Source organism: Oncorhynchus mykiss, chromosome 2 (assembly GCF_057628025.1).
Source record: "Oncorhynchus mykiss isolate SJ-2025 chromosome 2, ASM5762802v1, whole genome shotgun sequence".
Classification (NCBI taxonomy): Eukaryota; Metazoa; Chordata; class Actinopteri; order Salmoniformes; family Salmonidae; genus Oncorhynchus; species Oncorhynchus mykiss.
The window spans coordinates 83,576,484-83,601,120 of record NC_143023.1 but is presented as its reverse complement, the minus strand read 5'-3'; the positions used below and the strand labels follow the sequence as shown (position 1 = coordinate 83,601,120).

The 24,637-nt window shown below is 47.5% G+C and overlaps 1 protein-coding gene across 1 annotated transcript; it reads right to left on the bottom strand.

The window, feature by feature from the left end:
* Positions 1–904: 904 nt before the first annotated feature.
* On the bottom strand, positions 905–22,576 carry LOC110497928 (teashirt homolog 3). Its single transcript, XM_021574407.3, has 2 exons — positions 22,210–22,576; positions 905–5,170 (listed from the first exon to the last, which is right to left on the bottom strand). Exons 1-2 carry the CDS (start codon positions 22,247–22,249, stop codon positions 1,872–1,874), a joined length of 3,339 nt encoding a protein of 1,112 aa, XP_021430082.3. The 5' UTR covers positions 22,250–22,576; the 3' UTR covers positions 905–1,871.
* Between the last annotated feature and the right edge of the window lie 2,061 nt (positions 22,577–24,637).

The following is a 24,637-nucleotide window of genomic DNA, read 5'->3' as shown; positions in this document are numbered from 1 at the left end:
TCCTTAACAGCTTCTACCCCCAGGCCATAACACTGCTGAACAATTTATCAAATGCCGCCCGGACTATTGACATTGACGCCTTTGTTTTTACACTGCTGCTACTTGCGGTTTATTATCTATGCATAGTCACTTGACAAATTACCTCAACTAACCTGTACCCCCGCACATTGACTTGTGTTCCGGTACCCCCTGTATATTGCCTCGTTATGTCATTTTCTTGTTACTTTTTGATATTTTTGTAAGTAAGCGGTTCACGGTAAGGTCTACCGGTTGTATTCTGCACGTGTGACATTGTTTTGATACCATAATAACGAACTCTGCATTCATTTGGTAACAGTGTGTGCATATTCACTTTATTCATGGCCTCAGGGATGCAGTGTGACCTAGCAGTTAGTCTGTTGTAAATTACAGTACCTCATGAGACAGAATAGGAGTCTGTTTCATGTCCTAGCTGTTTAGGGATGCAACTGCTAAGTGTAAGTCTGGCTGTGAGGATCATCTGTATGTCTGCCATGACCATTAACCAGTGATGTCCCAGCTCCTGTGCCCCTAGCTGCCTCATGGTAATGACATTGACGCCTGGTGGTAATCAGCCCACTCAGCCTGCTGTTGCGCTCTCCTCCAGTGGCTTGTTTCAGGAACATCTGGTGGTTGACATGCAGCACACAGCACCTGGCAGACTCCTCAGTGCAACACACCCTGCTCTTAGCTCGCACATGCAGCTTGGTTGGCCTGCGCAGACAATACAGTCTACTACACAGATCTGAAGGCTCTGCCTGCAGTAACTAACAGTGTTGTTGTGGATGCAGACTCTAGTTTCTGTAGTGCGTTTTGGGACTGGGTAAGAGAATAAATTAAGGTGTTAAAAGCATTTGTGATATTTGAAGAAACAACAGTTGCGTGATGCAATTTAAGCCAATTTAATAGAAGCAACAGGGCATGAACAACGTTCCATTTTATAGACTTTGTTTTATCAAATAACATTTAGAAAACTATTGTGCAAAACATATTCATGTTAGTCTTCTTCAAAGGCTCTGCACCAGTGGATAGTCATAGTCCTCTTAAATGAGGAAATATAACAAGTATGCATAACAACAAGTGGTAAGCCTATATACTGTATATACATTTCTATATAGACCTGGATTTTGAGGTCCCCTGACTTGATGATAAGCAATGTGGCAGATTTGACAGATCTGCAACACAAACTGTGTATAAAAATCATATAAAATGTGATGTAAGACTACTTACTATGTTGTCAATTCATTTGGCAAATTCTCAGAAAGAGCACTCCCACATACTTGCCAGATATCTTACAGTAAAAATGGACCAACTAAAAACTGTTTGTTTTGAACTGTTAACTTGTCAATGCATACATGCAGTTCAACAAATGTATAGAAACTTCACCAAATAAATACCTTGTCATAAAACTGATATACTTTCCAAAGGGAGAGTTTACCCAAAACACAAAATGACTTAAATGTTTCCTAACCTTCAGCGAAGAAAACAAATCTTAAGTGTGTATCGTGGTCCTTCCTGGTCAATAGACAACTTACGGTAAAAGGTAAGGAAACATGGAACTTTGCAATTTGAGCAAACTATCCCTTTGAAAGCTGAATATTCATGACCTATATCTTCAACATATGAAATGAATGTCTTTTGAAAGAGAAAAATACAGAGAAGCAAAGGCCATGGAAGTAAATACCATGTGCTGACACTTAACAGTAGTTAATGGCATCATTGTGCATTTTTGTCACACACTTCATTTGTTTTCTTTTTTCCTTTGTAAATTCTCTTTTTTTACAGCGTATATTCCAGTATGTCCAATGCTGGCAGCACTCAAGTGTTTCTATAATGTAATAACAATTCTACTTCTAGTGTTTCTCTATCTCAGAGACATACAGCAGGTGGTCCTCCGGGGACATCCCGTGGCTCTTGCTGAGGTGGAGCTTGATGGCATGCTTACTGGCAAACTTACGGATACACAGCTGGCACCGGTACACAGTCCCACTGGCCTCCTCCAGTGACTGGGAGGAGGGTGGAGAGGAGAGGAGGAAGGGGTCCGGTTGGGGAAGTTTATCAGACCCACCCTTCGGGGAGTCCCTCAGGGTCTGTTTGGGGGAGAGCTTGGCCAGGTCCTTCAGTCTGAAGCCCAGGTGGGCCTCCAGGTGGCAAATGTAGGCAGTGGGGGTCCGGATCTGTGAAGCACACTCGCTGCAGAAGAACACTGGGTGGCCCGAGTCCAGGTTCTTGAGGAACTTGGTCCGGCCAGTCCTCCTCAGCTGGTACTTGACATTGGCCAGCCAGTGGCTGATGGTAGTCATGGAAAGGCCAGTGAAACGGGACACGTGCATCCTCTCCTGGGGGCTCAGGTCAGACATGATGTACTTCCCCTCGGACGTCTGTCTGAGGCTGGAGGAGAACTGGGCCTGCAGGAGGATCAGGTGCTGGGGGTTCCAGTTGGACTGACGCCCCTTCCTCTTATTGGCCATGGACCCCTCAGCATCCTCTGCGGTGGTGGAGCCCACCATGTCTGTGACCCGCTCCGTGATCCTGGTCCGTGAGGGAGGCATGGAGATGTGGTGTGCTGATTGTGTCAGGTTCCTCAACATGTCGGAGATGTCCGACAGGGCGTTTTCATGGTGAGGGCTGCTGGATGTGAAGGGAGAGACCACGGTCATTTTAGCAGGGATCACCATTGAGGAAGGGGAGATGGAGGAGGCTGTTGAGGAGGGAGTCAGAGGAGCAGAGCCAATAGAGCCACCTCGATCACTCTTCCCTTTGGTCAGGTCCATGGGCTGGTCATCACTGGACTGACAGACACTACTACGAGCCACGGGCACTGGGTGTTTTTTGCTGTGCGTGGGGGCAGCGGCCACGGCGGCCCTCTCGGCCATACTCTGGCTCAGCCTGGACATCAGACTGAGAGGGTCCTGGCTGGGCAGGGTGGGCTTGGCTGCTTTCCCCAGGTGGATATTCATCACAGACTGAAGGGCACTTAAAGGGTTAACAAAGGGCTGCTCCAGAGGGTTGTGGCCTGTTATGAAGGCTGTGCTGCAGCTCAAAGCGGAGGCAGGCGATTGGACCATTTCTCTCATGCGCTCTCTCTCGAACGGTGAGACCCTGTCGCTATGGCTACCTCTGTTGCTGCTAGCCAGGGTCACTGACCTCCACTCTCGGGGTGAGTCTGCTCCAGTGGATTCCCACCCCTCACTGCTACAGGGTGAGAGGTTCACCTCTTTCTTGGGGGACACCTCGCTCTTTACCCTCCTCTCCACTTTGGCCACTTTCTCTGTCACCTTCTTCACCAGCTCCTCCATGGCCTGGAAGTTATTGAGGTGGGGGAGGGCAGAGCTCTGACTATCGGGTGGGAAGATCGGAGACTGGGACATGCTGAGGGAGGAAAGCCCCCCCTCCCCTCCATTGAACAGGTACTTGACAGGGGAGCTCTTCTCAGGGCTACCCTGGGGCATATTCAGAGAGTTGGGGAACTGATAGGCAGCGTGGATACTGGGGTATCCCCCCCAGCTGGGGTTACCACTCTGGGCTTTGTTGATTGCTGATGTCACGGTGTTCTCCAGGGACTTGAGGATGTCGAAGCCGCCTTTGGGGCTCTCTTTCAGGTCCTCCTCAGTCAGATAGTTATACTTGGTGGAGATGTCAAACTTCTCCTCCAACTCATCATCATCGTCCCCGTTCAACACCTGCTTGTCATGGCTAACCATGTCCTGGGTAAACTCTTCCTCCATCTCCTCTTTCTTAATGTCTTTGAGAGGAGGGGAGATAGCCGGGGGTGATACGGCAGAGGGTGGAGGAGGGGAGAATGTAGAAGGAGCTAATGGGATAGATTGAACCTGCTCCTCATTGGTGGGCGTGGCCTGTACAGGGCTGGGGGACGTGGCCTCTGGGACTGGCCTACCTCTCTTACTAGGGGGGTTGCCGTTGGTGACCCTGAGGAAGTGACCTGTCACCATCATGTGGGCGGTCAGCTCCTGCAGTGTATTGTGGGAACTCCCGCACTCCATGCACTTGAGGATCTGGGACTTGCGAGATTCAAACTGCCATGCATAGCTGGCGCCGTTCTGGTGGCCAAAGCGGTTGTTGGGGGTGATGTAGGGGTTGGAAGCCTTGTTGGATGGGATGTTGTGGTCACTACCTACAAAGGCTTTGGGGGTCGCCTCTCTTGAGCGTGGGGAGCCAGGGAAGTCCAGGCTCCCAGAGAGTGGGCCTCTCTTTCTTGAGATCATTTTGGCTGCCACAGGGGCCAAGGGTTCCTTCAGAGGCACTTTCTGGTAGTGTTTGGTCTTGATCATGTGAACGCTCAGGTCCTGCAGGGACTCGAAGGAGTGGCCACAGTACATGCACTTCAGCACCTTCGCGGCATCCTCCTTGCCCTCCATCTCCAGCAGGGAGCGCTTGCGAGGCTTGGACCAGCGCCCCCTGGCCCCATTGGCTCCCCTATCGTGGTTGTCATCGCGGTAGTGACCCGTATCATTCATGTGCACAGTGAGGTCCACCAGGGTGTCGTAAGCAGCGCTGCAACCCTTGCAGCGAAATTTGCTGGCCCCGGTGAAGATGTTGCCGTACAGTCTGGGGTTCTGCCTGTGGAGCTGCACTGTGCTGAAGATACTGGGCTCTGAGGGAGGAGGGTTGTGGAGGCTCTGAGAGGCCTGCTGCTGCAGGGATTTAGCCACTGCGGACTGGTGCCAGTCATAACTACTGCTGCTGCAGCTACTGCTAGTGCTGCTAGTCCGCGGTGGCTTCTCCACGGGTGTCGGTGTCTGTGTCAGGGTTGAGTTAAAGTTCAGGGGTGACCAATAGGAGTTTGTCAGGAAGCTGGAGTAGATTGCCTTCATCTGTTCCAGGGTGTCCTGCGCCAAGGGAGTGTCCAGGCCCGAGGGGGTCCCTACCCTCACCCCTGCGCCGTTCAGAGGCTCTTTGGCAGGCCCCTCAGATTTGACTGAGGCGGTTTCAAAGTCTGACAGGGGGTCGCTGGCCTCGCTCACGTGTGATTCACTGTCCATCTCCTGAGCAGAGAGCTCAGCCCCAGCAATGGAGTCCTGGTCACCCAGTGGCTCTTTGGTGAGAAGGTCATTTTCTGAGCTCTCTACCTCCTCTGGAAAGTCCACATCCTCTTCTTCCACCTCCTCCTTCATCTCCTCTGGAGAGTAGGCTGGAGGGAAAACAGAAAAGAGAGCGAGTTATATTAAGGCCAGTGAACACAGTGTTAGTAGAACTACTGTAGAGAAAGTTTATCTTCTACAGGTGCCTGAGGTCTCGCAGGAATAAAATGAGCCATCTGTGAGGGATCCGAGTTAAAGCCAAGTTGAGAAATGACAGTCATCCCATTTCACCTCATCAACCGTTAAGGTGTTATTTTCCTCCAAAGGCAAGCCAGTGTTTATATACTACCCTAGCCACATGTATAACTTACTGATGCTCCTTTCACCTTTACTTTGTTTATGGCGGGGAAAAAAGTAATCTTGGCAAAAACATAATGTGCCATTTTATTTATCTCAGGGCACAACAGCTTGAAATGAATGCTGAATCTGAAATTAATGAAGCCCAATCGCGCCGTGGCATTCTCCTCTGGGGTAATAAATGAGTTGGATCAACCTCCATCTGTCAGTTAATATGTGTGACGCCTCTTCATCTGCCTCTGTCTCCTTACATGCACATGCCATCCACATTAACAAGAAAGTTTCACTCATTACTAAAAAAGGGAAGCCGGATTTATGACGATAAGACTATATGGGTCCGCAATAAACCATTTAAAAAGCATTTATGAATTCTGTGTTCACAATTACTCCCACATTAAGAAACTATTTCCTAGTCATTAGTAAAGCATTTTTTGCAGTCCCTAAAGTGAGTGCCATTTATGGTTTATAAATGTTTTGAATGGCCACTAATTTCTCACAAAAAAATGGGCATGCCATTGGTAGACATTCCTGTCAACACAGGATGTTTAAGGAAATATACATACATATATATATACACATATATATACACACACACACACACACACACACACAAATATCTTACTAACATTTACAAATGTGGGAGTAATGATTACTAAATGGTGTGTACACGGTTTGTAAATATCTTATAAATGTTTTATTATGGACCGTTAAAATAAAGTGTTACTGACTAGGTAAATGTTAGAGTGACATTTTTCAATGTCATACAGATTGAAGCCAGTCACAACAGATTATCAAGAGTGAAGTGGATTATGAGTATTGCAGACAGGGCAGGAATGGTTTTTGTAGCAGTCTCCCTGTATGTCCCCAACAGGTGCTGGTGTTAGGCAAACACAGTATCAGGACATCAGAGACATTTCCTCAGAGAGAAAGAGAGGGAGGGAGAAAGACGAAGGGAAGCAGAGTGTAAGGTTGAGGAGGAGACAGCGGCAACACATAAGGGACAGGTCACTTTGCATGTGTGTGCCTTCAGCTCACCTTAGACAGGTGACTTGTTAGTGTGTGTGATGGGTGCCTGACACAGACCCCTCCCGCAGTGCCCCCCTCCCGTCTTCAGAGATAGACAGTCCCCTGTAGTGACAGACTGTCCCCCACACACCATCACTCTGACACAGCTAAGTGGCACAAATGTCTCAGTGAAGGCCACGTCACCAGCCTCCTCCCTGTGCCCCTTCCCTTTCTGTCCACTTCATTCTGGACTCAACTCCCCCACCCAAAAAAACTACATCTCCAAAACAATGAGCAAAGATACTTGGAACATCTTGTATACTTATGACAGATATAGATGCAGATGAGCATACTGACTCGGCACACACTGATCCACCATCCCAACCACCCACCCACCAGCCATCCACCAGCCCAACCAACCACCAGCCCAACCAACCACCAGCCCACCCTTCCAACCACCAGCACACCCACCCATCCAACCAACCACCCACCAGCCATCCACCAGCCCAACCAACCACCAGCCCAACCAACCACCAGCCCACCCATCCAACAGCCCACCCATCCAACCAACCACCCAACCCATCCATCCATCCATCCATCCATCCATCCAACCGCCCATTCAACCATCCATCCATCCATCCAACAGCCCATCCATCCAACCAACTGCGGATCCATCCAACCGCCCATCCATCCATCCAACCGCCCATCCATCCAACCAAACACCCACCCATCCAACCAACCACCCACCAACCATCCACCAGCCCAACCAACCACGAGCCCAACCAACCACCAGCCCAACCACCAGCCCACCCATCCAACCGCCCATGCATCCATCCAACCACCCATCCATCAGCGGATCCATCCAACCAACCAACAGCGGATCCATCCATCCAACCGCCCACCCATCCAACCAACCAACCGCCCACCCACCCACCCATCCAACAGCGGATCCATCCAACCAACCAACAGCGGATCCATCCAACCAACCGCCCACCCACCCATCCAACCGCCCACCCATCCAACAGCCCATCCATCCAACCAACCGCCCGCCCATCCATCCAACCAACCAACCAACCAACCAACCGCCCATCCAACCAACCAACCAACCGCCCATCCAACCAACCAACCGCCCACCCATCCATCCAACCAACCGCCCATCCATCCATCCATCCAACCAACCGCCCATCCAGCCATCCATCCAACCAACCGCCCATCCAGCCATCCATCCAACCAACCGCCCATCCATCCAACCAACCGCCCATCCATCCATCCATCCATCCATCCAACCAACCGCCCATCCATCCAACCAACCGCCCATCCATCCATCCATCCAACCAACCGCCCATCCAACCAACCAACCGCCCATCCAACCAACCAACCGCCCATCCAACCATCCATCCAACCAACCAACCATCCAACAGCCCATCCATCCAACCAACCAACTGCCCGCCCATCCAACCAACCGCCCGCCCATCCATCCATCCAACCAACCATGCATCCATCCAACCACCCATCCATCAGCGGATCCATCCAACCAACCAACAGCGGATCCATCCATCCAACCGCCCACCCATCCAACCAACCAACCGCCCACCCACCCACCCATCCAACAGCGGATCCATCCAACCAACCAACAGCGGATCCATCCAACCAACCGCCCACCCACCCATCCAACCGCCCACCCATCCAACAGCCCATCCATCCAACCAACCGCCCGCCCATCCATCCAACCAACCAACCAACCGCCCATCCAACCAACCAACCAACCGCCCATCCAACCAACCAACCGCCCACCCATCCATCCAACCAACCGCCCATCCAGCCATCCATCCAACCAACCGCCCATCCAGCCATCCATCCAACCAACCGCCCATCCAGCCATCCATCCAACCAACCGCCCATCCATCCATCCATCCATCCATCCATCCATCCAACCAACAGCCCATCCATCCAACCAACCAACAGCGGATCCATCCAACCAACAGCGGATCCATCCAACCAACCGCCCATCCATCCATCCATCCATCCAACCGCCCATCCAACCAACCAACCGCCCATCCAACCATCCATCCAACCAACCGCCCATCCAACCAACCATCCAACAGCCCATCCATCCAACCAACCAACTGCCCGCCCATCCAACCAACCGCCCGCCCATCCATCCATCCATCCATCCAACCAACCAACCGCCCATCCATCCAACCGCCCATCCATCCATCCAACCAACCAACCGCCCGCCCGCCCATCCAACCAACCGCCCATCCATCCATCCATCCATCCATCCATCCATCCATCCATCCAACAGCCCATCCATCCAACCAACCAACAGCGGATCCATCCAACCAACAGCGGATCCATCCAACCAACCGCCCATCCATCCATCCATCCAACCGCCCATCCATCCATCCAACCAACCAACCACCAGCCCACCACCCACCCACCAGCCAACCACCAGCCCAACCACCCACCAGCCATCCACCAGCCCACCCATCCAACCAACCGCCCATCCATCCAACCGCCCATCCATCCATCCAACCAACCGCCCATCCATCCATCCATCCAACTGCCCATCCATCCATCCAACAGCCCATCCATCCATCCAACAGCCCATCCATCCAACCGCCCATCCATCCATCCAACCAACCGCCCGCCCGCCCATCCATCCATCCAACCAACCGCCCATCCATCCATCCATCCAACCAACCGCCCATCCAACCAACCAACCAACAGCCCATCCATCCAACAGCCCATCCATCCAACAGCCCAACAATCCAACAGCCCATCCATCCAACCAACAGCCCATCCATATTGCAGACAGGGCAGGAATGGTTTTTGTAGCAGTCTCCCTGTATGTCCCTAACAGGTGCTGGTGTTAGGCAAACACAGTATCAGGACATCAGAGACATTTCCTCAGAGAGAAAGAGCGGGAGGGAGAAAGATGGAGGGAAGAAGAGTGTGAGGTTGAGGAGGAGACAGCGGCAACACATAAGCGACCTGTCACTTTGCATGTGTGTGCCTTCAGCTCACCTTAGACAGGTGACTTGTTAGTGTGTGTGTGTGTGTGTGTGTGTGAGAGAGATGGGTGCCTGGCCCTGACAAATCACAGGGGACACAGACACCGACCCCTCCCTCAGTCCTCATCCATCCATCCAACCAACCACCAGCCCATCTATCCATCCAACCAACCACCAGCCCATCTATCCATCCAACCAACCACCAGCCCATCTATCCATCAAACCACCAGCCCACCCACACAACAGCCCATCCAACCCACCCATCCAACCAACCAGCCCATCCAATCCAATCCAGTCCATCCATCCACCAACCAACCCACCCACCCACACAACAGCCCAGACAACAGCCCAGCCAACCAACCAACAGCCAATCCAACCCACCCATCCAGCCACACACCAGTCCAGCCAACCAACCGCCAATCCAACCCACCCATCCACCAGCCCATCCATCCATCCATCCAACCAACAGCCCACCCATCCAACCAACCACCAGCCCACCCATCCATCCATCCATCCATCCATCCAACCCCAGCCCACCCATCCAACCACCAGCCCACCCGTCCAACCACCAGCCCAACCAACCACCGACCCACCCACCCAGCCATCCAACCAACCACCAGCCCACCCATCCAACCAATCCATCCAACCACCAGCCCACCCATCCAACCAATCCATCCATCCATCAGCCCACCCATCCAACCAACCCACCCATCCACCAGCCCATCCATCCAACCAACCAACAGCCCACCCATCCAACCAACCACCAGCCCACCCATCCATCCATCCATCCAACCCCAGCCCACCCATCCAACCACCAGCCCACCCGTCCAACCACCGACCCACCCACCCAGCCACCCACCCATCCATCCAACCAACCATCAGCCCACCCATCCAACCAATCCATCCATCCACCAGCCCACCCATCCAACCAACCAACCACCAGCCCATCAACCACCAGACCATCCATCCAACCCATCCACCAGCCCACCCATCCAACCAACCACCAGCCCACCCATCCAACCAACCACCAGCCCACCCATCCAACCAACCACCAGCCCACTCATCCAACTACCAGCCCACCCATCCATCCAACCACCAGCCCACCCATCCATCCTACCAACCACCAGCCCACCCATCCAACCACCAGCCCACCCATCCATCCTACCAACCACCAGCGAAACCATCCATCCAACCAACCACCAGCCCACCCATCCAACCACCAGCCCACCCATCCAACCACCAGCCCACCCATCCATCCAACCAACCAACCACCAGCCCACCCATACTATCCAGCCCACCCATCCAACCAACCAACCACCAGCCCACCCATACTATCCACTTCAAATCCCACATCCCCTACACACAAAAACATCCAGTCTAAACAAAAAAAGTAATTGCTGGAATAACTCCCATTTCCAGTGCTAACAGCCAATCTCAGGGCAGGAAGCGGGTGGTGCTGGTCTGATGTGGGCCCTGGGGGTGGTGAGTGTCAGCAGGCAGGCAGCCCCACAGAGGGCCAGTCTAATGGGGACCTGCCAGGTGTGGCCTAGTCTCCCATCCTGCCCGTAGATTTGGTTTGTCACTGGGTATCCATTAACTGCCAGTCTCTGCTGATCGCCTGCGACAGCTCTGATCAAAAGATGTCACCTGGCGCTGTGCGCCTGGCAGGGCCTGGCACAGCGCTCGTAAAGAGAGCCAAACAGGCTGTAAATAAGATGACATGATCACTTCCCTGGCCTCCCATGTCCTGGACACAATTATGATAATGTGAAAGGAGGAGGTAAATCGCTCACCGCTCGGCAGGCAAACCGGCAGGGAAGATATCTCGGTCGTTTTTTTCCCTCTCCTCTTCCGGATGGTGTTTGTGCCAGTGTCTCATTTGAAGGAGGAAATACAGTCAGGATGAGGTAGCTATGTTAATGTATACAGAGCATCTGGTCACAGATGTCAGGTTTAATCACTGAGGTTATGACTCTGGCATTAGCAGGCAGGTTGAACGAGTCCTTAAGTCGCTCTTATAGTCTTGACCTATCATGAACATGTCTCACGGATTTCTTCAAATCTCTGTTCTATCTTTATATGACCACTTTTGGTGAAAGTGAACCAGTCATCTAGCCATTCTTTCTTACTGTTGCATAAAAATAAAATAAAAATATCCCAATTTCAAGGTCCTTAATTTTTTTTACAAATGTTTTTTTAAATACAGACACATACAACCTACTGTAGGTTACTGTTAATAAGTGGGAAGTCTAGACAGCCAAAGAAAGCAAGACTAAAAAAGTGGCCCAAAGGGCCTCGCAAAAACAAAACAAAAATGGCCGACCAGCAGTCAACGGTCCCAGGCAATTTAAAATGCCAAACAGCCATTACATCTGAGCACTATCTGTTAATTTGATCCCCAATGACTGATCATCCATCACTGTGGGTGACAACCACCATCCAATTATTCTCCCTGGCTTGACTGACAACAGAGGTGATTTATCACACTAATAAAATATGATGGGTTTTGTGGGTTCATTCTGAGAAACAGAATGGATTATTAAGAAATAAGAATACACCTGGATGGATAATTAAGATAGGTACACTCTCATGGGTTCTTAAAAAGGTTATTTGTGGTGGGGTAGGGTTCTACATGGAAGCTTTGTCATCTGAGGAACCCTTTAACACCTGTTTTTTCTAAGAGTGTAAAGTATCTGGGTGGTGTATTTGCTAATAGTGGTTGTGTGGGCTTCATCATGATTAAATCTGCCAAACGCTGCACTTCAGACTTAGTGTGGGAGAGAGTTTCACATCTCAGTCACGCTTCACACAGAAATAGCAAGACCAGAACACAGAAATAGCAAGACCAGAAGACACACACACACACACACACACAAATCTTTCACATGTAGAGAAACACATCCTGCACGAACACAAACTCAACCCTACAAATATAGTCTGTGGTCGGTTGCAACACACACACATACAGGCGATGAGAAAAGACAGTGACATCTTTGGCGTGCTCACGGCATTCCTGTGGAGTATCAATTTCATAAACATTAGGGCCGCAGACGCGGAAGGATAGATCATTTGATAGAAATGCTGCAGAGACATGGGGTAAAAAGCTACTACAACAGTAAAAGAACCAAAACCAGGCCCTCTCTGACGGTAGATGGTATAATCAAAGCAGAGCATGTCTCAAAGTAAGAGGCACACACCCTAGTTCATCATCAGTAATCATATAGTCACAGTCTGGACGGGAAAGCTTGTCGAGAGAAGGAAGCAAGACACGATTTAGTCTACAACCAGATTTTTTTGATGTTAAAGAAAACAAAACATGCAAACTGAAGTTATCAATTTGTAAGAATGGTAAGGGTGTTGGAGGATCTCTGTTGCCCCTCAGTCCCCTGCTCCCTCCACAACTAACCTCCTCAGTCATCCTACACAGCTGGGGAAACAGTAGAGCTGGGAGCCAAATCACACACACAAAACCGGGGTAAACAGGATGTGTAATCAAGACACTACTACCCAAGTCTGCACTACAACCACTTCATGACATACTGTAACAGCTTACAGCTAGCTACAGGAGCTGAGCAGAGAGCAGCTGAAATGTGGGAGAGGAGGGAGAAGAGGAGTATTATATTATATCAGCCTAGAGCTGCAGACGTAGATCATCATCTAGCATCGCAGCAAAATGTGGGTCATGAATATTCATAGGAAAGGGATGCCATCACTAAACGCTCTCATTCTGCAACTGTACCACATAACAACAACAGCTCCACAGCAAGGAGGCTAGGGTTGTCCGGTTAGAATTGGCTAATGCTAGCTCGAGTTAGGAGTGGCTATTTAAACAAATCCAAACTGTAGATTAATCTATTCTGCCCCATATACTGCTTTCAGGGTAACTGGGAAAAGAGGTAGGTGTGAAAAAATTGATTATTTAAAAAGGAAAAATCTTTTGAGGATCCTGAGGTGGTAAGGAACAACACTCTACGGTAGAGTTATGATCATAGCTAGATCACAGGGAGGGTACTGAGAGCGCAGAGAGTTAAACGGGGCCTCACTACACAGCGGAGTAGTTTCTTATTCTTGATGTGTTCTTTAACTGGGACCTCTCGCCCTTAAAGCAACACAGCCCCTCGGCGGGGGTGGGGGGTGGCTTACTGACAGGAAGATGCCTTAAAACACTTAGAACCTCCAGGCAGGAAATCACTTCTGCCTCAATCACACAACCGCAAGCCACTGACTTCCACTAGCTCGTTTCCCAGCAGTCGACTGAGTAGAGGCTTTAGAAGAGGGGAATAATTTCATACAACAGCCTTGTTTGGTTCTGTTAAACTGTCCCGAGATTAGTGGGTAAAGGAGGAGAGTATTATACTCATTGAAATGTCTTTATTCCATTAGCATTTGTCATGCTAGGCTAACCACTCCTTGCTCTAGCAGTGGTGTTCCCCTCGTGGTCTCTGTTGCTAGGAAGGAGGAAGCAGGATGAGGTGAAATGACACTCACTGTCAGAACAAATAGGCTACAGGTGTCATAAGTCATACCCTCAAGAGAAAGATTTACTAATATGTAGGAATGGGAAAAAACTCCTGTGTTTTTCCTCCTATAGTTTTGGCACATGTACAGCAGACTAGCGCTAGTTACCACTACCTAGCAATCATTATTGTCATTTTACAAATCGATACTTGGGAGTCAAAGTATCTATATAATATCGTCCAAAATAATTTGCCGATATCTAACTATAGATTTTTTCCCCCATCACTACTAATATGTGCCTGGTCGCTCAGAAAGAGATGCTCACGACAGTCTATTGTAACTGTACATCTCTGTTCCTATTTTTTAGCCCCTAATGAACAAGGTAATACACATTGTCCGCTGATTGTAGTGCAGGATGTGTACTCTGGGAGATGGGAAAAATCAGAGATATCCCTCTCGCTCCAGGCAAGCCTTAGGGCTGTACCATGTCAAAGCGCAGAGAGAGGAGAGAGAGAGAGAGAGAGGACTGAGCAGGCATATATATATTAAACTGTACTGTGCTCCCAGAAAGCTGCATTGTTGTTTTATGACTGTACCTCCAACAGGCAGCTGTATATACAGACCTTTAGGACCTGAGCTATATTGGTTTCAAACGGGTACAGTTCAAAAACATTACAATCTTCCACACACAAAAAGATTTGAAGGGAGAGAGAGACCGTTTCAGATGTTCTGTTCTCGCCCCATCAAAGTGTTTAGAACTAGACCCAGTCACAATAACTGATGGATAAATGGAAACAAACAAATGAACACTACATAAACAGCTTACACAGGTTCAGAATCAAGTGGCAATGGGTTCACAAGTTCAAACATCAGAGTGGAAGAATTCTACCATACGGGAAAGCTGTGCTCTCAGATCTATCAGCCAAGACCAAGCACTATAACATAGGGTCACATATTATTATTATAGAGTTTTCTACCCATATCACCCAGTTATTCCTCTCAGCTCTACATCAATCATATATCCTTCAAGATCTACCATGTATGATAGGATGATATATTATCCACTCCAGTACACTTGTCTTACAGTTGCTCTACCCACATAACACCTACTTCCTTGTATTTGTTCTCATCTCGCTTGTCCACCCCACTATAGCTAGCTCCATAGGTCATTTGTTAACTGCTCTTTAGATTAATGTTCTGATGGTGTGACTCCAGCACAGGTCACTTGCCTCCGACTTAGCCTGTACCTAAGCCTCTGCCAGGACATAGGGCCAACTTCGCTCCCAACAAACAGCTGTTGCGATGATCGCCTAGCAACGAGGTGGTGATGGACGACCCTAAGATGGATGCCCACCATAAATCACACAACACCAGTATGTGTGTGGGGGGGGGGGGGGGGGGGGGGGGGAGAGAGAAGAGAGAGAAACTAAAGAAAGACGGACAAAAACAAAATAACCTTTTCTCTCTTTGTGGAAGAGAATGGAAGCGGTAGTGGTGCTGGCCTTGCCTTGACCTCTAACGGAGCTCTTATTGGTGATAGTGGTGTAACTGCACGGAGCACGATGGGTCAGACGCCTGACGACCTCCTCAGGAAAGAGTCAAAAAGGGTTTTGGTCTGACACCTAATGGATTGTATTTCTAATCTATGCTACACTATCAACTGACTGATTATACATTAAAACGAACCATCACTATTTTTTTTCCGTCTAGGAAGAAAAAGCCAATTTCACGCACATTGTTCTCTTTGCAAGCACATTGTTCGTTTAAAAGACTGGGATCTACTCTTTCAAAAGGGCAGAACCCTCCCGGCAAAGCAAAGCAACCTGGGTAGTGTAGTTGAAGGATAAACATCATATCATCCACTATAGCTGGGCCATCTGATTCGGCCCAACTGCTGTGGCACGGGTGTCTAGTTACACTCAGGCAGAGAGCATGGTCATCCATCACACAGTGAGTGTCTGTCTAAGGCTTTCCACCCTGCCTCTGCTCGTCCTGCTCTCCAGTTACAGCCCTACACGGCCAGCCTAAATAATATTCTCCATGATAAATGGCACTATAAGCCTGGGATACATCATTAATCTGCCTTTTAACGAAGCATCCCCGGTTAGGACCACAGGAGAGCAGAGCAGCTTGGGTTCATTTTGAGGCCAGCCTAGCATGAGTGATACCCGTCAGCCCTCTCATCAGGGAGTTAGGCTACAGATACACCATCTCCCTCTCTCACGCACAGCCACAGATACACACACATACTCCCATTACACACAGCACACATTACACAAGGTGTAATTACACACAGATAACACACATATCCAAGAACCAGATATTGTTCAGATTTGTACAAACATCCAGAGATCGTCATGGAAAAACATTGTCACTCATCAAAACATAACTCATGTAACTCAATCCTCTGTCATCCAAAAAACACCTCCTTGTCCTCCTCCCCCATCCCCTCTAGTGCTTTGTTCAGTCCCACACTGTTGTGAAAAACTTTTAAAAGTGCACTCCTGTCTCTTTCCTTCTTGCGCCTCCCTTTCTCACTACTCACCCTTCCCCTCTTTCTCCATTCCTTCTTTCTTTTTGTTTCTCTCAGTCCTCTCTGTCTATTTCTCTCCTCTTTCATTATCTCCCTCACCCCCTCCCTGTGTGTCTGCTAAAGCCAGTATGATAAATGACACACGTCAGTTTGTCAGGAGCGAAGGGTGGGCCAGTGATAAATGACTCTGTTGAAAAGGAAAATCGGCTTTTTGGCATGGCCGGGCTATTCTCCTCCTGGATTCGGTTTCAGGACCCCTGAAGACCAGAGCGGGCTCAGTTTCCTGAAAGGAGCACACATCCCACTAGGCTCTGACGCGTTACCCCCGGGGGGGGGGGGGGGGGGTTTGAGTGAGCAAACCTGCTCCAATTGTCACCATAGCACAGCTGCATCTATAACAACAACAAACAGTGGCACGTTTTTTATAAAGTACCTACGTAGGCCTACTCCAGTCCAGACAGAGGTCTCTGACATACAGATGAGGATGGCTAAAGTTTTTTATAAAGTACCTACGTAGGCCTACTCCAGTCCAGACAGAGGTCTCTTACATACAGATGAGGATGGCTAAACTTGTTTATTTCTGTGACAAGGTTGGCTTTTCTTTTCTGGAGCCCGGCCCTATGGTCTGACATATGTCAAGTGGGGTTTAAAAGGGAGAGGAGCCCGTTCCACCTCTCCTCCCTCTTTCACTCATTCACTGGCAGTTCAGGGTGGCATTGTTATCATTACACTGGGTGGATTTATGGAGTCAGGCCCTATGGCAAAAACAAAAAGGCATCTGTCAATACCAGTGGGAAGCACTCTGTCACCCACCCCTCCATGGCCTGGCAGACAGGCGTGGAGCACTCATTAGGTATGCACTTATCAGACACATAGATCACAGACATGACTCAACCTCGCCGGAATCTAACCACAGTAACGTTCATTAGCAATGGGCTGAGTGGTGTAAAAAACAAGACTTCCTCAAGACTCGCACCTGCACCGTCTAGCCCTATCTATTGTTTAGTGGAACAATTACGAGCCCATATGCCCCCTCATTCCCGTAATGACATATACAGAACACACACATACAAACAACACCGAGCCACCCACAGAGAAAAACAATGTTTTGTTTTGGTGTGATTTCCAATCCAGACACTATATAAATGTGTCTGTCTACAATAGCTGTTGGTCTCTGTAATCCATATGTATCTAAGCAAGTTTGTAAGTGAGTGCATGAGTTTTCAATTTCAATGTATATTTTAGTTATTTGTGTAATGTGCGCTAATGATAATCTACAGTATCTGAGCCCATTTCTGTCTAAGTATAAGAGATTCTGCAATGACGACAATGGTTGAGTGACGATGACGATGGGGTGAGGAGGAGGCATGAGGGGGGGGAGGAGCGAGAGAAGAGGGATAAAGGGCGAAAAGGGATCAGAGAAACGATGGCCTATGACTAGAGGTCGACCGATTATGATTTTTCAACGCCAATGCCGATTATTGGAGGACCAAAAAAAGCCACTACCGATTATTGGAGGACCAAAAAAAGCCAATGCCGATTATTGGAGGACCAAAAAAAGCCAATACCGATTATTGGAGGACCAAAAAAAGCCAATGCCGATTATTGGAGGACCAAAAAAAGCCAATGCCGATTATTGGAGGACCAAAAAAAGCCAATGCCGATTATTGGAGGACCAAAAAAAGCCAATACTGATTCATTTTATTTGTAATAATGACAATTACAACAATACTGAATGAACACTTGGTTTAACTTAATATAATACATCAATAAAAATCAATTTAGCCTCAAATAAATAATGAAACATGTTCAATTTGGTTTAAATAATGCAAAAACAAAGTGTTGGAGAAGTAAAAGTGCAACATGTGCCATGTAAAAAAGCTAACGTTTGAGTTCCTTGCTCAGAACATGAGAACATATGAAAGCTGGTGGTTCCTTTTAACATGAGACTTCAATATTCCAAGGTAAGAGGTTTTAGGTTGCAGTTAATATAGTAATTATAGGACTATTTCTCTCTATACCGTTTGTATTTCATACACCTTTGACTATTGGATGTTATTATAGGCACTATAGTATTGCCAGTGTAAAAGTATGGCTTCCGTCCCTCTCCTCGCTCCTACCTGGGCTCGAACCAGGAACACATAGACAACAGCCACCCTTGAAGCAATGTTACCCATCGCTCCACAAAAGCCACGGCCCTTGCAGAGCAAGGGGAATAACTACTCCAAGTCTCAGAGCGAGTGACGTTTGAAACGCTATTAGCGCGCACCCCACTAACTAGCTAGCCATTTCACATCGGTTACACTAGCCATTAGGCTGATAGGCTTGAAGTCATAAACAGCGCTGTGCTTGCGAAGAGCTGCTGGCAAAACGCATGAAAGTGCTGTTTGAATGAATGCTTACGAGCCTGCTGCTGCCTACCATCGCTCAGTCAGACTGCTCTATCAAATCATAGACTTAATTATAACACAACACACAGAAATACGAGCCTTTGGTCATTAATATGGTCGAATCCGGAAACTATCATTTCGAAAACAAAACATTTATTATTTCAGTGAAATACGGAACCGTTCGGTATTTTATCTAACTGGTGGCATCCCTAAGTCTAAATATTCTTGTTATATTGCACAACCTTCAATGTTATGTCATAATTATGTAAAATTCTGGCAAATTAGTTCACAATGAGCCAGGCTGCCCAAACTGTTGCATATACCCTGACTCTGCGTGCAATGAAAGCAAGAGAAGTGACACAATTTCAGCTGGTTAATATTGCCTGCTAACCTGGATTTCTTTTAGCTAAATATGCAGGTTTAAAAATATATACTTCTGTGTATTGATTTTAAAGGCATTGGTGTTTATGGTTAGGTACACATTGGAGCAACGATACGCACCGCATCAATTATATGCAACGCAGGACACGCTAGATAAACTATTAATATCATCAACCATGTGTAGTTATAACTAGTAATTATGACTGATTGATTGTTTTTTTATAAGATAAGTTTAATGCTAGCTAGCAACTTACCTTGGCTTCTACTGCATTCTCGTAACAGGCAGGCTCCTCGTGGAGTGCAATGAGAGGCAGGTGGTTAGAGCATTGGACTAGTTAACTGTAAGGTTGCAAGATTGGATCCCCCGAGCTGACAAGGTGAAAATCTGTCGTTCTGCCCCTGAACAAGGCAGTTAACCCACCGTTCCTAGGCCGTCATTGGAAATAAGAATGTGTTCTTAACTGACTTGCCTAGTTAATACTTATAATATATATATATATATATATATATCCAAAAATACCGATTTCTGATTGTTATGAAAACTTGAAATCGGCCCTAATTAATCGGCCATTCCGATTAATCGGTCGACCTCTACCTATGACTGAACCTCCTCACTGCAGACTTTATGGCTGCCATTCCTTTCATTACCCCTGCCATCCAAACTGCACACACGACTGATTGCTGCCACTGGCACAGCTGACCTGGAAGCCATAGGCCTGACCCTGCAGAAACAGGAGACCTCTAGCCATAGAGCCCAGTCTAAACCAAAACCCCACCTCCTGTCGCTAGCTCTGCTCACACACGACTGGAGCACAGGCTGGATTTGAGCAGTGGCCTGGATTTCACTACGCTGGCCTGAGTATGAGACTCGATACCTGGCTGGGACAGAGTAACTCTCACATCCATAGAAACACCCACACACACCAAATATAGCCACTAACTGTGAGGAGGCTGTAGGGGCCATCCTGTTAGGTTCCAGTCACTACACAGAGTACACTCACTACAATGCTTTAAAAGCAAAAAGCATAGCCCCTGGGCCTATAGTCTAAGCCAATCACAAGCCATTTGAATGCATCCCGAGGTTCCTCCCCAGCTGTTTGAGTTTCTCCTGTTAGGCTGTCTTCAGAGCACTCAACCTGACCCATGCAGGTACACTGGACCATTTGTCACCTGCAGCGGAGAATTGAGTTACAGCACGACCAAATGTGAGTGCTGCGCCGGGAACCGAGGCACTGTGTAATATCAACTTGATTACATCAAAGTGGTGGCAAACCTAGTTGGTTGGGGCCGGGCACACCAAGGCCTGTCATCTCCAATCATTAAGCCCGTCAAGACTCCATCAGTCCTTCCAACTAATTAGGTTAACTCTAATTAAGCTAGCGAAATAACTTAGCTTTTTCTACCAGCCAAGAACAAGGCAGAGAGAAAAGTGGGTCCGAGAAAGGAGTGGGGTAGAGAGAGAGAGAGAGAGGTTTTTCATGGAAGTCTCAAGGTTGCTTTGGGCCGGCTCTCTCCCGAAGTCCCTAATCAAGACCCACCATCAGTCATCCTTTTCTCTCTCCATCCCCATTTTCTGTGCTGCAATCAATTCATCATCACCCTTTGTGTGCAACTGAACAGTTGACAACTTTATAACTTGCAGCTGCAAGGGACCCACTGACTAAGAGGTTAAAAAAAACAAAGAGAATCAATGGATGAATGAATGAACAAAGAAATAAAATAAAGTTTCCTAACATTTCCACAACTAACACAGAATGGGTCTATATTACAACGTGCCATGATCCTGCGTCAGAGACAACAAAACAAGCAGATAGGAAAGAAAAAGAGGAGAAACAAGATATTCCACTGATCTCAAATCAGAAAGCTTTCAGTCATTCTTTATGTGCTCCCCCCAACCTCTCTCTCTCTGGGAGAGATTGAGGGTGTACATTAGGCAGGGGCATTCTGATGAAATAAAAGCCTGGGCCAGCGTATGGCTAAACAGAATGGGAGCACTCACTCAGCCTGTCTCTGATTGACCATTAAAGCCATTGATGAATGGGGCTGTCAGAGGAGAGAATTAAATCAAACATGAAACAAAGCCGTCCTGACGGCCAGTCTGACAGAGCAAACCATTCCTCCCTTCCATTACATAGCGCACGTCTCCTTTTACAACCCCCCCCAGTGTGTGTGTGGTAGGCAATATGCGTGTGTGTGTGTGTTATAGAGCCAGTGATGTCTGACTGTGAAACCACTTTACCCCTTTGCTTTTTCGTGAGTCACTTGACCATTGCAGAGGAGAGGGAGGAAAAAGTACACAATGCTTTCAAAGTGGTTTTAATGTGACGTCAAGGGGCTGCATCACATGGTGGATTGAATTCCTGATGTAGATCGGGAAGGAACAGATCAAAGCCGGATGACAGCCAATCAATCAACCGTCAAATCAGACATGGCAACTGTCGATTATAGCTTCTTCCAGTCCACATAATCCCTTTGTCTGTACCCAATTGTTTATTTTATCCCAAAAAAAAAGAGAGGTCATTCTTCCACCTCCCAATTCCAAAGTTAACCGCTTGGCTCAAATGTTCACAAAGACCCTACTACAGAGACAGTAGGCTCTGGCACCGCCTTGGGCATTCCGTTATAGCAGACTGAGCACCGTTTCCCCATATTCTAATTCCTCCACGGTAAGTTAACGTTTACCGGGAAAGTGCTATCCATGGGAACAATGGGAAGAGGAAAGTTGACTGTAGCTATCGGATGTGAGTGCTACTGAGAAAAATAGTATGGCTACTTTGTAACATGGGGAAACAAATGGCAACATTCGAGGGATAGTTACAGTAGAGTGCTACTCCTGGGATAGTAGGCTCGCATTAGTGTTACAAATCAAGTTAGCCTATACATCGAATGAAAGCACTAGCAATCCTATGAAAAAAAAAAATACTGGAAACGGAAATCCAGAGGTTTGAGAACAAATCTTTCAGCGGCTATAACTACATATAAAACCATTCCCGTCGTAGTAGCCTACGTACCTGCAGCGCGCTTGGGCGCTTCTTGCTTCCTCCGCGGCATGTTTGGTTTCCCAAAGAAGAGTTATCTTTGGCCTCACAGAATCAGAGCTACTCCACTACACAACGATTACGCCTTCATACACGAAACAGTGAGTGTTATCCGTAAAAAAAAAAAAAAAAAGCTAAGAGCATTGTTTTTCCAAATAGTACAGAAAAACGAAGCAAGTCGGGAAAAAATGCGATTATCTGTCTTTCGTCCCCCTATGCGCGACCACAGGTAATGATCAACAGCGTTAAACGCGATCACCTCGGATCCTCTCTTGTCGAGGCAACAGGCAAACTTCAGCGAAAGCGAGACGATAGCGTCATTCAAAGCATGAGACTGGGCAAACCCACTTTACACCTCGAGAGGGGAGGGACATTATAACAGCCTGTCTGTCTTATTCTCTTTACTGTCAATAATGTGTGGGCTAACGTTACGTATGTTGACAGTGGGAACACGACTAGTAATTAGAACAGTTTATGTTTTGATAGGGACATAATTTTAGTTTAGTCTACATTAGGCCTATACCTTCATGATCACTAATCTGGACGGTTCTGATTTAGAATATGTGGACAACTATAAATACCTAGGTGTCTGGTTAGACTGTAAACTCTCCTTCCAGACCCACATTAAGCATCTCTAATCCAAAATTAAATCTAGAATCGGCTTCCTATTTCGCAACAAAGCATCCTTAACTCATGCTGCCAAACATACCCTAGTAAAACTGACTATCCTTGACTTCGGGGATGTCATTTACAAAATAGCCTCCAACACTCTAGCAAATGGGATGTAGTTCATCACAGTGCCATCCGTTTTGTCACCAAAGCCCCATATACTACCCACCACAGCGACCTGTATGCTCTCGTTGGCTGGCCCTAGCTTTAAATTCATAGCCAGACCCACTGGCTCCAGGTCATCTATAAGTCTTTGCTAGGTAAAGCCCTGCCTTATCTCAGCTCACTGGTCACCATAGCAGCACCCACCCGTAACACTTGCTCCAGCAGGTATATTTCACTGGTTATCCCCAAAGCCAATTCCTACCTTTGGCCGTCTTTCCTTCCAGTTCTCTGCTGCTAGTGACTGGAACGAAATGCAAAAATCACTGAAGCTGGAGACTTATATCTCCCTCACTAACTTTAAGCATCAGCTGTCAGAGCAGCGTACCGATCTTTGAACCTGTACATAGCCTATCTGTAAATAGCCCACCCAACTACCTCATCCCCGTATTGTTTTTTTTCTTCTTTCCTTTGCACCCCAGTATCTCTACTTGCACATTCATTTTCTGCACATCTATCACTCTAGTGTTTAATTGCTAAATTGTAATTATTTCGCCACTATGGCCTATTTATTGCCTTAACTCCCTAATCTTACTACATTTGCACACATTGTATATAGACTTTTCTATTGTGTTATTGACTGTACGTTTGTTTATCCTATGTGTAACGCTGTGTTGTTTGTGTCGCACTGCTTTGCTCTATCTTGGCCAGGTCGCAGTTGTAAATGAGAACTTGTTCTCAACTGGCCTACCTGGTTAAATAAAGGTGAAATAAAAAAAATCAATACAAATTAAAGTTTACAATGTTCTTTACACTTGACCATAACTCTCAGTTCCATTACACATAAATCATTGGATTAAGTTTTGTGAAGAGCCGCGAAGTTAGCCTAACACACATTGCTTGCTGTATGGTTTTGGTAGTATAAGGACCTTATCTTTCATGTCAGCGAGATAATACAAAAAAAAAAAAAAAAAATATATATATATATATATATATATTTTTTTTAAATTGATACACCTTTTATAGGGTTAGGGTTCCCACATTGCCACATATTTTCATGTTACAGTGATTGTTTACAGAAAACAGATGGGAGACAATAGTGGACCGACTTACCTGTGCTAATTAGCTATTTGCGTACCTGTGTGTAAACGAAAGAAGGACGCAACAAACGTAGAGACACTGAAATACTCTCGGCTGCAACTGTGTTGAAACAGTGTAAAGTAATTGTGTATTTTGCATTTGTGAAATTATTTTGATGTGATATGAAAGTAGAGGGATTTATGTTTCTAGAACCACACCGGAATTGAGAATCGATTCACTTTTACAGTGGCGACCCATCATTCAGGTCAGGTGGGGCATTTAATAAAGCCACATACAAACAGATAGCTCAGCCTAGCTCAGTGCTTTCAGTGGTGGTGGGGCAGGCCAGCAGAAAATAGGAGCATTGCACTGTGATTGGCTCAGCATTGCACCATAATTGGCTCAGTGTTCTGTCACTCATGGGGACACTACATCACCCGCCTTTAGTAAGGGTAGACATCAAGAATGTGAGCCCTTTGGGTTCTGCCATAGATTTAGATTAGAAGTGCCCTTCCAAGAAGGCTCATTGGCCACAGATAAAATTATGTCA